The sequence below is a fragment of the Giraffa tippelskirchi genome, chromosome 11, assembly GCF_054371585.1.
Source record: "Giraffa tippelskirchi isolate mGirTip1 chromosome 11, T2T-mGirTip1v1.2.pri, whole genome shotgun sequence".
Lineage (NCBI taxonomy): Eukaryota > Metazoa > Chordata > Mammalia > Artiodactyla > Giraffidae > Giraffa > Giraffa tippelskirchi.
This window is the reverse complement of record NC_137285.1, coordinates 34,740,133-34,752,925: the sequence shown is the minus strand read 5'-3', so window position 1 is coordinate 34,752,925 and position 12,793 is coordinate 34,740,133. Positions and strand designations below refer to the sequence as shown.

The 12,793-nt window shown below is 33.7% G+C and overlaps 1 protein-coding gene across 1 annotated transcript in view; it reads right to left on the bottom strand.

Annotated features, from left to right (window-relative positions):
* Positions 1-12,793, bottom strand: part of BLTP1 (bridge-like lipid transfer protein family member 1) — a 382,818-nt gene that overhangs the window by 144,199 nt on the left and 225,826 nt on the right. Inside the window, exons 16-21 of the mRNA XM_081544847.1 lie at positions 11,570-11,649; positions 9,616-9,766; positions 5,035-5,191; positions 3,941-4,019; positions 1,510-1,601; positions 99-216 (exon numbers count right to left, since the gene is read on the bottom strand). Coding sequence (XP_081400973.1) covers positions 99-216; positions 1,510-1,601; positions 3,941-4,019; positions 5,035-5,191; positions 9,616-9,766; positions 11,570-11,649 — 677 coding nt within the window. The remainder of the gene's footprint in view (positions 1-98; positions 217-1,509; positions 1,602-3,940; positions 4,020-5,034; positions 5,192-9,615; positions 9,767-11,569; positions 11,650-12,793) is intronic.

Sequence of the window (12,793 nt, the reverse complement as noted above, 5' to 3'; positions counted from 1 at the left end):
TGAATTGTGTGATTCCCTATGTTGAATCTAAAAGCAAAACTTAATATAAAAAATTCACTCGATAAATCTCACTGTATTTTTACTTATTAGAAAATTACCTGTGAAGAAATTCTTCTGTGCAAAGATGAAGTGGTAGGTGGCTTTATATACCTCTAATTCACACTGCCATGTCTGTGGCATGTTCCATATTCGGGGGTAGCTGGCATTGATATGAAACTGCAAAACAAACGTTAAACAAAATGTTAGATGTTAAAACGTGACATTGTGTGAACAGCATTAGAAATGAACTCACACAAACTGATAATTAAAACTTATTTTCCTACTGAGTTGAACACAGAGTCCTTTACAGATTTTCAAATTGCTGTGGCTAAAGGCTGTAACCCATGGTTACATCCAGCTCATGAAATACTAAGCCATGATGTGGCCAAAAAAGTTTACGAACAAATCAGGCTACAGTTTTGATACTGTAGCTAAACAAAGAGAGTAACCTCATTAATTCTTCTTTAAAATTAATCTGCTAAGTGAGCAGCTCAGGGTCAAGGAGGGTAGAGTGTAATACATCCTGTCACACAGAAGTTTGGCCACCAGTGCCTCCTGGCTTCTCATTTGACAGCACAGTAGTTATAAATCTGACATGGTGCTTTGGGATATTATTTCACCTGCCAAGGCTTGGCAATTCGCCAAAGGCAAGAGCTGCCTGACCAGGAATAGCATTATTGCACAGTACCATTTATCAGCAATAGCTCAGGAATTCATTAAAATGCTAAATATGTCAGTTTAACACATATTTATAGTATTCAATATATTCTTGGATAACTGTAAAATTTTCCCCTTAATTTACATATATCGTGTAAATGTGCTTCTTTAGATAAGCAATTAAGGACCTAATGATACCATCCAATATAAAACAACCTCTCTGAATATCAGCTATTCCACACAGTAAATTTGGTTATTATTGTTATCCTCGAGAAAAAATAACAATCAGCTTGATTAATGAGTTCCTGGCCTGCAATTTTTAATCATGAGTGTTTCCACATTAATTCTGTTTCTAATGTGGCACAATTTAGGGTATCAATAAGATTTTCTTCCTTGTACTTTATTCATCAGGTAAAAAGGACAGCAAATTATTTATTAAGCTTGAGAAAGAATCTGATGGGGCCAGGAAACATACAATAAAAATGTATCTAATTATTTACAGCACAGGAGAGAGTCCAGTCATACAATGAAGTTTAAAAAGAATTTTCTAACAACTTCTCAAATTTTTAAAGGCCAAAAACCCATGTATTGCTGCCTTATATTCAATTCCCCTAAAAGAAGAGCAATAGGGAGAGGCCAAAGGAAATCCGAAGCATTGCGAATCTACTCTTCTTCCCAAAAATATGGGCAAGAGCACCTGGTGGTTCCTGAATAAGAAGACAGATCATTTGATGACTTGACCATTAAAATTTTATATTTAAAAAAAAAATTTGTATTTTATGGGTATTCGCATATCATATACGTTAGACTTACTGCTAACATTTCTGCTTCTAAAAGAGTCCGGTATTGCATGCTGGTAGTGGCATCAACATGTAAGAGTTGTCCTTTAATTGCAGGGGTATAACCTAAAATAGGTGAAAATATAAAAAATAAGAACCTAAAAAAATAGATAATTAAAATTTTCAGACTGGAAACAAATTCCCCCACCATTCAAAGGAGGAATTCCTGAAAATTGGTGATTAGTTACTATTTAAATACACCTCCAATAATGTGGACTATGCTATCTAATCCGTAATCTTTCTCATTTTGGACAGCTCTGATGGAAAAAGGTTCCATTTTCATATAATATCTATTGTGATTTTGCTTTCTAATGCAAAACTACAAGTCTGTTTTCTAAATGATTAATAAGCAAGTATTTAAGACTGCTCCCATGTCTTTTTTTTTCCCCATTAACTCAAGGGTACATATATTCATCATTTTCAACTACTTATTATATAGTGACAGTTTCTGAACAACAGCTATTCCTTACATAATGACAGTTACCAAACACAGCCCTGTTCTGAATAAAAGCAGAAAAGTTCAGAGTATTTCACTTCTTTTCTTGATGGACTGTCTTCCTATGAACACTAACACTATGATCATTATTATATGGTTAATTCAACATGCATCCTGCTCTGGGCATTTTTTTCCCCAAACAGCTGAATCTCTCGGGCAAGTATTAAATGTTTTTGAGTTATATTTTGTTATTATGTAAGACTTCAGTCTATTTTTTCCCTCTGAAGATACTCATCTTAAAAGCCATCTAATCTTTACCAGGCTTACTGGTGACTCAGTGGTAAAGAATCCTCCTGTCAATGCAGAAGATGTGGGTTCGATCCCTGGGTCAGGAAGATCCTCTGGAGAAGGAAATGGCAACTCACACCAGTATTCTTGCCTGGGAAATTCCATGGACAGAGGAGCTTGGCGGGCTACAGTCCATGGGGTCGCAAAAGAGTCAGACATGACTCAGCAACTAAACAACAACAACTTTACCAAGAACCTGACTGGGTTTTCCTTAGACCTTTAGCTCATGTAATTCCACAGTCACTGTGCTGTGGCACTTCCCATGAATTCATGATAGGTCAAGGTGTTGATGCCTCAGTCCTCAAATGGCCCCTTTATCCCTGTGCACCAATAACTGTACCCCTAAAAAATATGTACAAATGTTATTTCCTATTTGCATCATCAGTTTAAAAAAGGCAAAAGCATTCCCTTAACTGAACTATTCTCAATTTTATGCAACACCCAATTGTCTTTTCCCCTACAGAATTGCCTGTATGTCAGTAATTAAGGCTATCCTAAAAGATGCTTCTTTCCAACTGACTACTCTGAATCCTAGAGAATCTCAGTATCTGCTTTAAGACTTAGTATGATTATTCTTTTAAAAGTAACTAAGATAAAGTTTAGTTCTTCACTGTAATAGCTCTAAAGTTAAAGGGAAAAGATACTATCTCATTTTCAGTCACTTTTTCGATGAATTATCTAAGCAGGTGGACTCAACTGCCATCTTTTTTAACACAATAATCTAGTCAACCCCTTTGCCTGCTTTGTTCTTATTGTAGAAACAAAATGAGTGACAGAAACAAGAAAAAAGAGCCAATTATATAAAAATTACTCTAATCATACTTAGTGATAGAAACACTGCTAGACAGTGATTTAAAAATAAGGGTAAGTTGCTACTCTCCATACTCTCAAGAGTGAAGAAAGCAGAATTTCAATTGTTCTCAATTACAAATGTAATAAGAGAATAGGAAAAACAAAGAAAAATTAGGAAGACTATTTGACATTTTGATAAATTTAACAAAAAATATTTAATGTTTAATGTTACTGATTAATCTGTATCAGAGTCCAAATTTCAAATGCATAATTAACTTAGATTATCTTACCTCAGATGAAACTACAACTATCAGGGCATGATTTAATATTTTAAACATGAAATATTCTGCTTTCTTAAAGTTATGCTATTCAAAGAACAAGCTTACTCTCTGACAAAAATCTACTAAAGATATAACCTAAAACAAAGCTTATTAGCTACTGAATCAATTTCTGCCCATGGACCATGTTTCATGTGCCAGGTATTGGGTTTGGCACCAGGTATACACTGGTAAAAAAAAATACACAGCACCTGCTTTTACAGAGAAACAGACTAACGGGAAAAACATATGTTAAGCAAATTATGCACAATCTTACAAAAGAAAAGTATAAAGTACAATGACAGCACAAATAAGACCTAGCTTGAATAGAACAGTTTTTCTCTTCTCTCTAGGTGCATGAATAATTATATAGCATTTACTAAGGGCAAATTAAAATATAACAGAAAACTGAAAGAGAAAACTCAATTTTTCAGTCGAACTGGAATAATAATTATTTATATATTAATTATGTCCATAATCACTTAAAAAGAAAAATACTCATTGTAACTCACCATTTTCATCAACTGTCATTGGAATATTAATTTCTAAATATGAACCAGCTCCTACATTTACATGTACAGCATTTGTTTCCTACCAAAAGAAAAAAATTCATATGAGACACTTATTATAATTATTCTTCTATCTTTACTTTTCAGTTATTAACACAGACAAAATTCAATTATCAATCCAATGGCTCAGTGGAAAAGAAATCTGCCTGCAATACAGGAGACATGGGTTCGATTGTCGGGTCAGGAAAATCACCTGGAGGAGGAAATGGAAACCCACTCCAGTATTCTTGCCTGAAAAATCCCATGGACAGAGGAGCTCAGGAGGCTATTGTACAAAGGGTCACAAATAGTCAAACACAACTGAGCATAGCACACATACACAAAATTAAACAGGGCTTCCCAGGTGGCTCAGTGGTAAAGACTCTGCCTGCCAAAGTTCAATCCTTGGGTCAGGAAGATCCTCTGAAGAAAAAAGCGGCAACCCACTCCAGTATTCTTACCTGGAATATCCCATGGACAGAAGAGCCTAGCAGGCTAAAGTCCATGGGATTGCAAAGAGTCAGACACTGAGCCACAACAACAATATTAAATAGGTATTAAAAGTTCCTAGGAGCAAAAGTTCAAATTTATACCAAAAATACACTAAAACAATTTGGCTAGATTCAAAGGAGAAGAAGAATGAGACTACAGCATGAAAGTCTATTATTATTAATTCTTTCCACTATTTGGCACTTAATGATGTAACATACATACTGGGGATAGGGGTCAGGCGAAGCTCATAGAAATGAATCTAAGTATAGGACTAGTCGGGTTTCCCATGTGTTACTAGTGGTAAGGACTCGCCTACCAATGCAGAAGACATTAGAGATGCAGGTTCAATCCCTGGGTAGGGAAGATACCCCGGAGGAGGGCAACCCACTCCAGTATTCTTGACTGGAGAATTTTATGGACAGAGGAGGCTGGTGGGCTAAAGTCCATAGGGTCCCAAAGAGTCGACCACAACTGGAAGCAACTTAGCACACATGCATGAACCTAATTACCAGAAAAACACTCTGAAAGATAATCGTCAATTTCTACAATATTATTTCAATAATTACCCTATTTTTGGTAAACAACAAGTCAATTGTAGCATCTGCAATAATATTCATTCGTAGTTCAAAAGCAAGGATTTGCCTTGGTCTCCCAGGCTGTGCAATTTCAGAAACTTTCAGAACTTGATAATCAGGAGGGAAGAAGAACTTCCACAGACAATCTCTAAATAAGGAGGAAGAAAGAATAATGACAAGTTATTCAAATAAAATTGCTTCTCACAAAAAAGACTAAAATCAGTATTATAACTTTATACTGGTATTATCATTACTATCTCATTTAACAATTGGACATAAATTTCAAAAAAAGTAAGTCACAAAATAACACCTACTATAGTTTCCTTTCAGTAAAATGAAAGACTATTTTCTCCAATGTTTTATATTTTCAGAGATCAATGAGCTTTGAGCATTTAATATACTGCTATAAAATAAGATGTGGGTAAGACCAAGTTTACACTAGTCAACCAGTACTGTGAGAAAGTAAAGACTTTCTACAAGTATATCAAATGTCCAAACGGCAAAGAAAGAGTTGATGGGGAATGGTTTAATTAGAATCATTTTTCCTTTCTGGATAATTACTTAATCTTTCTGAGGACACTTGCCTGCTTCCTCACTTGTAAATGAGGTTTATTATAACCAGTCTCAGAGAATAGATCCAAGAATTAAATGACAACACACATCAAACATTTGGTAGTACATGGCACACGGAAAGAAATGTTATTCTATTATTTTTATAATCATTTTAATCAATATTATAACAATAACAGTCTAAAGAGAAACAGGTTTCTATAAAGATGCAAGTGTTTGGAAGCTAGAGCTCTAACGTATTTGCCTCCCCTTATCATCTGACAAAAGCTGAAAGAAACCAAGAAATTTTCAATTCAGACTCTTCTATGTAATTAAAAAATTAGCATGTTACTCATACATTCAGAAAAAGTATCAGTTTGCGACTTTAAAAAGGAAAAGATGAGGAAGGAGTCATGAGTAACTGGAAATGCTGCTTGGAAAGAACAGAGAAAAATTAGATGAACAGAACAAAATTTGCAAACTGATTGATTTTAGACTTTAACTTGCTATCATTGCTGCTACTGCTGCTAAGTCGCTTCAGTCGTGTCCGACTCTGTGCGACCCCATAGACGGCAGCCCACCAGGCTCCGCGGTCCCTGGGATTCTCCAGGCAAGAACACTGGAGTGGGTTGCCATTTCCTTCTCCAGTGCATGAAAGGGAAAAGTGAAAGTGAAGTCGCTCAGTCGTGTCCGACTCTTAGCGACCCCATGGACTGTAGCCTACCAGGCTCCTCCATCCATGGGATTTACCAGGCAAGAGGACTGCAGTGGGGTGCCATTGCTCATTAATGACATGAAAAGAAAATTAAATTTATACATGTTTTGGTGAAGACACACAAATATATATAACTAAGATATTAAGATATTAAAGACAAAGAATCCATCTGATCATTGGATGATCAGGGACTATAAAATGGGCAGCAGGATATAATGAAAAGAGCAGCAGACTTGAAGGGTTGGTTTGAATCTTGGCTCCAGATGGTACAGCTTCATTATCTTGCCCAAATCACTGAACCTCTCTGCATCTCCATTCTTTCACAGGTATAATCAGCTCACCACACTTGTCCTTGTGTCTCTCACTGAGTTGTGAAAATATAAATGAAAGCACTTAAGTGCTAAGTTGCTTCAGTCGTGTCTGACTCTCTGTGACCCCATGGACTGTAACCCGCAAGGCTCATGGAATTCTCCAGGCAAGAATACTGGAGCGGGTTACTATGTCCTCCTCCAGGGGATCTTCCCAACCCAGAGACCAAACCCGTGTCTCTAAGGTCTCCTGCATTGGCAGGCTGATTCTTTACCACTAGCACCACCTGGAAAGCTCTGAAAGCAGTTAAGCAAAAGCAATAAAAGGCCAGACAATGTCAGGAATATTAGCATTATTATAGTTTATCATTAAGGAGTAAGTACAAATTTATAAAGTTTGGATTTCAACTGTCATGAAAACACTTAAAAAGAAAAGCTGAATATCTTAAAGATTGAGAAGATCACATAAGGTGATAGACATAAAAAAATCTACAAGCTAAATAAGGTCATGCCAAATCAGAGATTAAAAACTTCTCTGGTGGTCCAATGGTTAAGAATCCACCTTGTAATGCAGGGGACACAGGTTTGATCCCTGGTTGGAGATCAAAGACCCCACGTGCTCTAGAGGAACTGAGCCCATTACCCACAATTAAGACCCAATGCAGCCAAATAAGTAAATATTGAAAAAAAACAAAAAACAAAAAACAACTCACCATGGTGAGTAAACTATCCAATAATAAAACAGGTGAGATTTTCTCCTACATTTTTTACACTAACAGGTAAATGCTTAAAAAAACTGACCTAATTAACGTTTCTGATAATAGTTCATATTTGTTTAGAAACTCAGTATGGGGAGGGAGGAAAGGAAATGGCTAAAGGAAAGGAAATGCACAATTTGAGTATGTAAGGGAGGAGATAAGTACTACTGCTACTCACAAAAGGAAGCTAAACTCAAGTGATAAATTTTTCTTCTTTTTTTTTAATAAATCTGAATGATTTTGTTAAGTTCAGGTTAAGAAATGTATTGCTGTTCTCTCCTAGCAGTGTCAGGACTAACTGAATGGAGTTGGTAAAGACAACTTTTTTTTTTTTTTCATTATCTTCAGTATCATTTCTCTGACTATATACTAAAGAAATTTTAGCTTGGATTTTCATGTAAATATAGCCTAATACTTTTTCTTAGTGCATTAAAATTAAATACAGCTTAAGAACAATTGCACTTTATTCAAATGCAAAAATATTTTATGTGTCTGTGTTAAAGCATTGCTTTAATTTTTTCCTTTCAAATATAACTGTTACTTAATGGAATGTAAAGCTCCTCACTTTCAACTATTCCACAGAAAAAGCAGCATGGTTTACTGTATGAAAAATTTTATCATAAAAGGAAAATTTAAATCCAGTAATTTGAAAAATATTTGTTTCCTAACCTGACTTTTAAGCTGTTTACTTTCAACTCTAAAAATCTAACCTAGAACTTAATTATTATATTAGTTATTGAAAGTTTTCAAATAACATACTTACACATTTACCATTCAACTGTTATTTAAATAGCTACTTAATGGAACAGGTATTCCTATACACTAGAGATACCAAGGTTAAAAGAATGTAGTACTTGACAAAGTATATAATTCTAATAATGCTAGGCAGAAATCACTTTTTAAAACAATAAAGATTCAGTATATCAAGTCAGTATCAGCACTCTCATTAGGCCATTGATCTAAGGATCAATAGCCCAGTAATATCTGCCTCTGCAACTGTTTAGCTTGTACTTTCCATTCAAGCTAGTTTATGAAAAACTAAACTAGCTTTAACCAATGTATATTTACATAAAAATTTAGATGTTCCCTCTTAAATAGTGGTAAATGACACCTCCTATGTTTAAAATTTTTCAGTAAATATAGATGTTCATAATATATTAAAGATAAGAAAATTCCTTCAAAATCAATAGAAAAACTAGGAAATAAAAAAAACCCTTTTTACCTTTCAGGCACTCCCAATTACCTTCAGTATAAAATCTACAAATTTCTTAACTACCTACAAATCTCTTAACAACATATAGAGCTTATTAAGACAATTCTTGACTTCATCATGCATTTGAAGGACTCCTCCCTTGCTTTGATTATTCATTCCTTCCTTCCTTTCCTGGCTAATTCTTACTTATTTTTCAAAACTCAACTCACATATTACCACAATGAAAAAGCATTCGCCAATTCTCTCCTCTTCAATATGAGTTATGAACCTGCTATGAGCTAAACTGTGTCCCCCTAAAATTCATATGTCCTAATGTTCAGTACCTCAGAATTAGCTATAGTTAGCCACTCTTTAGAGAATTAAGTTAAAAAGAGATCAATAGGGTGGGCCCTACCCCTGTATGTCTGGCGTTCTTCTAAGAAGAAGAAATTTGGACACAGAGACCTATAAAACATATAAGAGGGAAGATCGTGTGAAGATACAGAATGACCATCTACGGCCCAAGGAGTGAGGTCTTGAACACATCCTTCCCTCACGGCCCTTAGAAGGAACCAATCCTGCCAACACCTTGTTCTCAGAATTCTAACCTTCAGAACTATGAGAAATTTCTGCTGTTTAAGCCACAAAGTTGGTGGTACTTTGTTATGGCAGCCTTAGTAAACTAACACAGTGCTTTTCTAAGTTCTTCATCTTAATAAAACTCTTTTGTTTCTTTTTTCCTAAACTGAATTTTTAACTCTGAATCTCATAATCCCAACAATCCCTGGCATATTCACTGATTAAATACAAAAGAAAAAACCAACGAACGAATAACATGCTCATTTACCACTTTTCTAATGAATTAGCTCCTCCTTTAGAGCAAACTTGCTTATACCAATTGTTCTACAAATTATTTGGATTAAAATGTTTAGTGATATTTTATCCTGCCATAATAAAATAGCTTATAAAAATACTGAGCTAGTTTTTAATAAAAATTATAGTATTATCCCAATATATTTAACTTAGTAGAAATGTAATTTAATCAAGTACCTCTGCCTATCAGCCCATGGCCCATAGTTGAAGTCTGTTCCTTTACCACAAACTATATCCAATCCCCAACATGGAGGCAAGTCTTGTAATTTGCAATCTTCAGTGCTCATTTCTCCTTCAACATTTTCTTCTGTTTCTTCTGGAACAAGTCCTATATTGCAGAATATACAATATGAAGATAACTACTTTAACCATTAAAAGGTTTCTCTAGATCAACAGTTCTAAAAATTTTTTGATCTAAGGAATCCTTTACACTCTAAAAAATTATTGAGGAAACCAAAGTGGGAATTTTTTTTTTTGTATTTTATCTATCAAATTTTACTGAATTTGAAATTTGAATTCAGCAATATTTTTAAATTTATTTTTAAATAAAACTCATTACATGTTGACAACGCAAAATGTCTAAGATTTACTGAAAATATGATGCAAAAAAAATACATTTTAATGAAAATATTAAACTTTAATTTTTACTTAAAATATTAAATAATTATTACTTTCTAAAACAAATTAATAAGAAACATCGGCATTGTTTTTATCTTGGCAAATCTCTTAAATATTCAGCTTAATAGAAAACAAGTGAATTCTCATAGTTGTTTCTGCATTTAATCTATTACTCAAGGATCTGAAGAAAATCTAGCCTCAAACAAATAGAAAAGGGAGGACTCTTTCAACCACTTTTTCAGATAATTTTGGATATTCTTTGACACTTACACCAAGTTTCAACAAGTGGTAATTTCTTAGAGAATATTTGCAATGTGGAATCTGAAATTATATCCCTGAACTTTTCACATTCTCATACATTAAAATTTATTGATCGCCTTTGCACTTTGAATAAATCTTTTACAGACATCATGAATTGATCATTTGGAAAATATTGGTTCACTGAAACATGCATACTTTTCCCGAACAGACAAATTTCATTATTAAATATTTAAAAATTTATGTTGTTAATATTACTGGTAGTCTCATCAGAAAAATCATCAAGCTCACAGTGGCAGACTCAAATTTTCCAAAATTCAAATTTTCACATGAAAGCACAAAACTATAGTTTGTCTCTAGTTGCTCTTTCAAGCAAAACTGGTATTCCTTGAAAAGTGCAAACAATTCAGCTTGGAACTCACACAGTGATTTTCCTCAAAACATCAGTGTACTCTGGTACGGGGCAGAAGTACATTATGTGTACTTATTTTAATAAGTGAATATTTAAAAGTTTACTCAAGGGTCAAGATTTGATAAAAGTAATTTTTACTGCTTAATCAAAGACACAGTAAAGTATACTGGCATTTGTTGTTATTGTGAACGTGTGGCAGTGAAAAAGACAAGAGATTACTGCTATAGTTTGGAATCACTGCCTTTGATTCATGCTAAAGCATCAGCAGTTTTGCCCACCATTAACTTTTGCATCATCAGTATAACATGACAAAAAAAAAAAAAAAGGCAAATAACGTCCTAATTCTGAAAATACTCTGACCTCATAAACTTCCCGAAAGGTATGAAAAAGAGAATTAGGAAAATATGACTAAAAATCCAATATTTAGCTGCTTTATAAAACTAAGACCACCTGTGAAGCACTATTAACTGGCTAGACTTCAATCCTTAAACTTTAAGCCTCAAATTTAACTTAGTGTGATTTTTTTTTTTCCCCTAAGTCAGCATGAACTACTTTAACTATCACCACATTCTCTAATGGCTTTCACTCATGGTCATTTGTTTTCAATGGAATCTGAAGGAATGATTTCTACATTGTTCTTTTTTGATATGAAATACTGAAGTATTAATATTCAACTTTGGACGAATGACACAGATATTTTTTAGGTAGGCATTTTCACGTGCACATTTACCATTATTGATCCTTATTTATATCCTAAGTAAAGATACTTAGTTAATACTAGATATCAGCATTTCATAGAAGAAACAGAACTGTAGCTATAAAACATATTTTAAAAAATAATACCTGGTTCATCCATGTAATAGTAGATGTCAACATCATTTGACTGCATCACCACGAAACCTTCTCCCATTAATCTTGGTGGTCTATACAAAGGAAGGAAGAAGGCAAACTAAGAACATCTCCAGAATATAAAATGTTTGGTATTTTAATTAATGATGGTAATAGGTAAAAGTAAAAAAGAAAATAGAAAGAAAACTAAAAAACAATCAAGCATAGCATCTTGAAAAGGGAAAACATCTTTCACATTTACAATAAGTTGTTCCATAACTGCTTTCTATATTAGACTAAAAAATAGGCACTGAAAAATTTTTGATCAGTAAATTGGTTTAAGAAAGAAAAAAATGTTTTGCATTTTGTTTTGAACAAGAGAAATCAATTTAAAACAAAGTTTAATTAAATGCAATGAAGAACAATGTTCACTGGAATAGAATAATCATATTCTGCATTTGTAATGATAAGTTTAAAATTAGATTTTGAATTCAACCAATTTATAATAATAATGCTATAAAACTGATTGAGAAATATCACCTTATATACGATAAAACAAAGTATAACCTTTCAGAAACATTAAAAAAAAAATCTTGTCATTTTCAACAACTTTATATTACCTATTTCCAAGAATATTTAGTTGATCAACTTGAAATAAATCGAAATAAATTTAAAGCACACATCTTGAACTCATTCTGGAATGAGTGTTTCTGTGCCATCAGTCAGTTTCCCACTTTACTTGCTTTAATTTAACAACCTTGATCTTGTCATATACCACAATATCTTCCTTCCATATCAAAATTAACATCTTAATCATTAGATAATATAGCACATACAAATTCAACAGTCTTCTTCTAAATGTATACTAAATCATAAAGTTTAGCATTCAATTGCATCATACTATCTCCATGCTCACTTTTGAAGAGAGAAAAATACAACTTCAACTCTTCTTACAAAAACAGTGGGATACGTTTTCATTCTACTCTCTAGTAATTTTCACAAAATCCAGGATTTATTTTTTCAGTATTACAACTTGTACCCATAAATACAGAACTGTGTGCATAGCATACATTTCAAGATGCTTAGCAAATTCAGTGATCTGAAGAGTGAAACCAGGTAGATCCACAGCCTCTCTGGTACACAAGAAGAGAAAATGACTGTATCACTCTAGCCAAGCCCTAGGAAATCTAATCGCAAGCTATTCAAAAGCTGGAACTAAAAAGGGATAATCATGCTTCT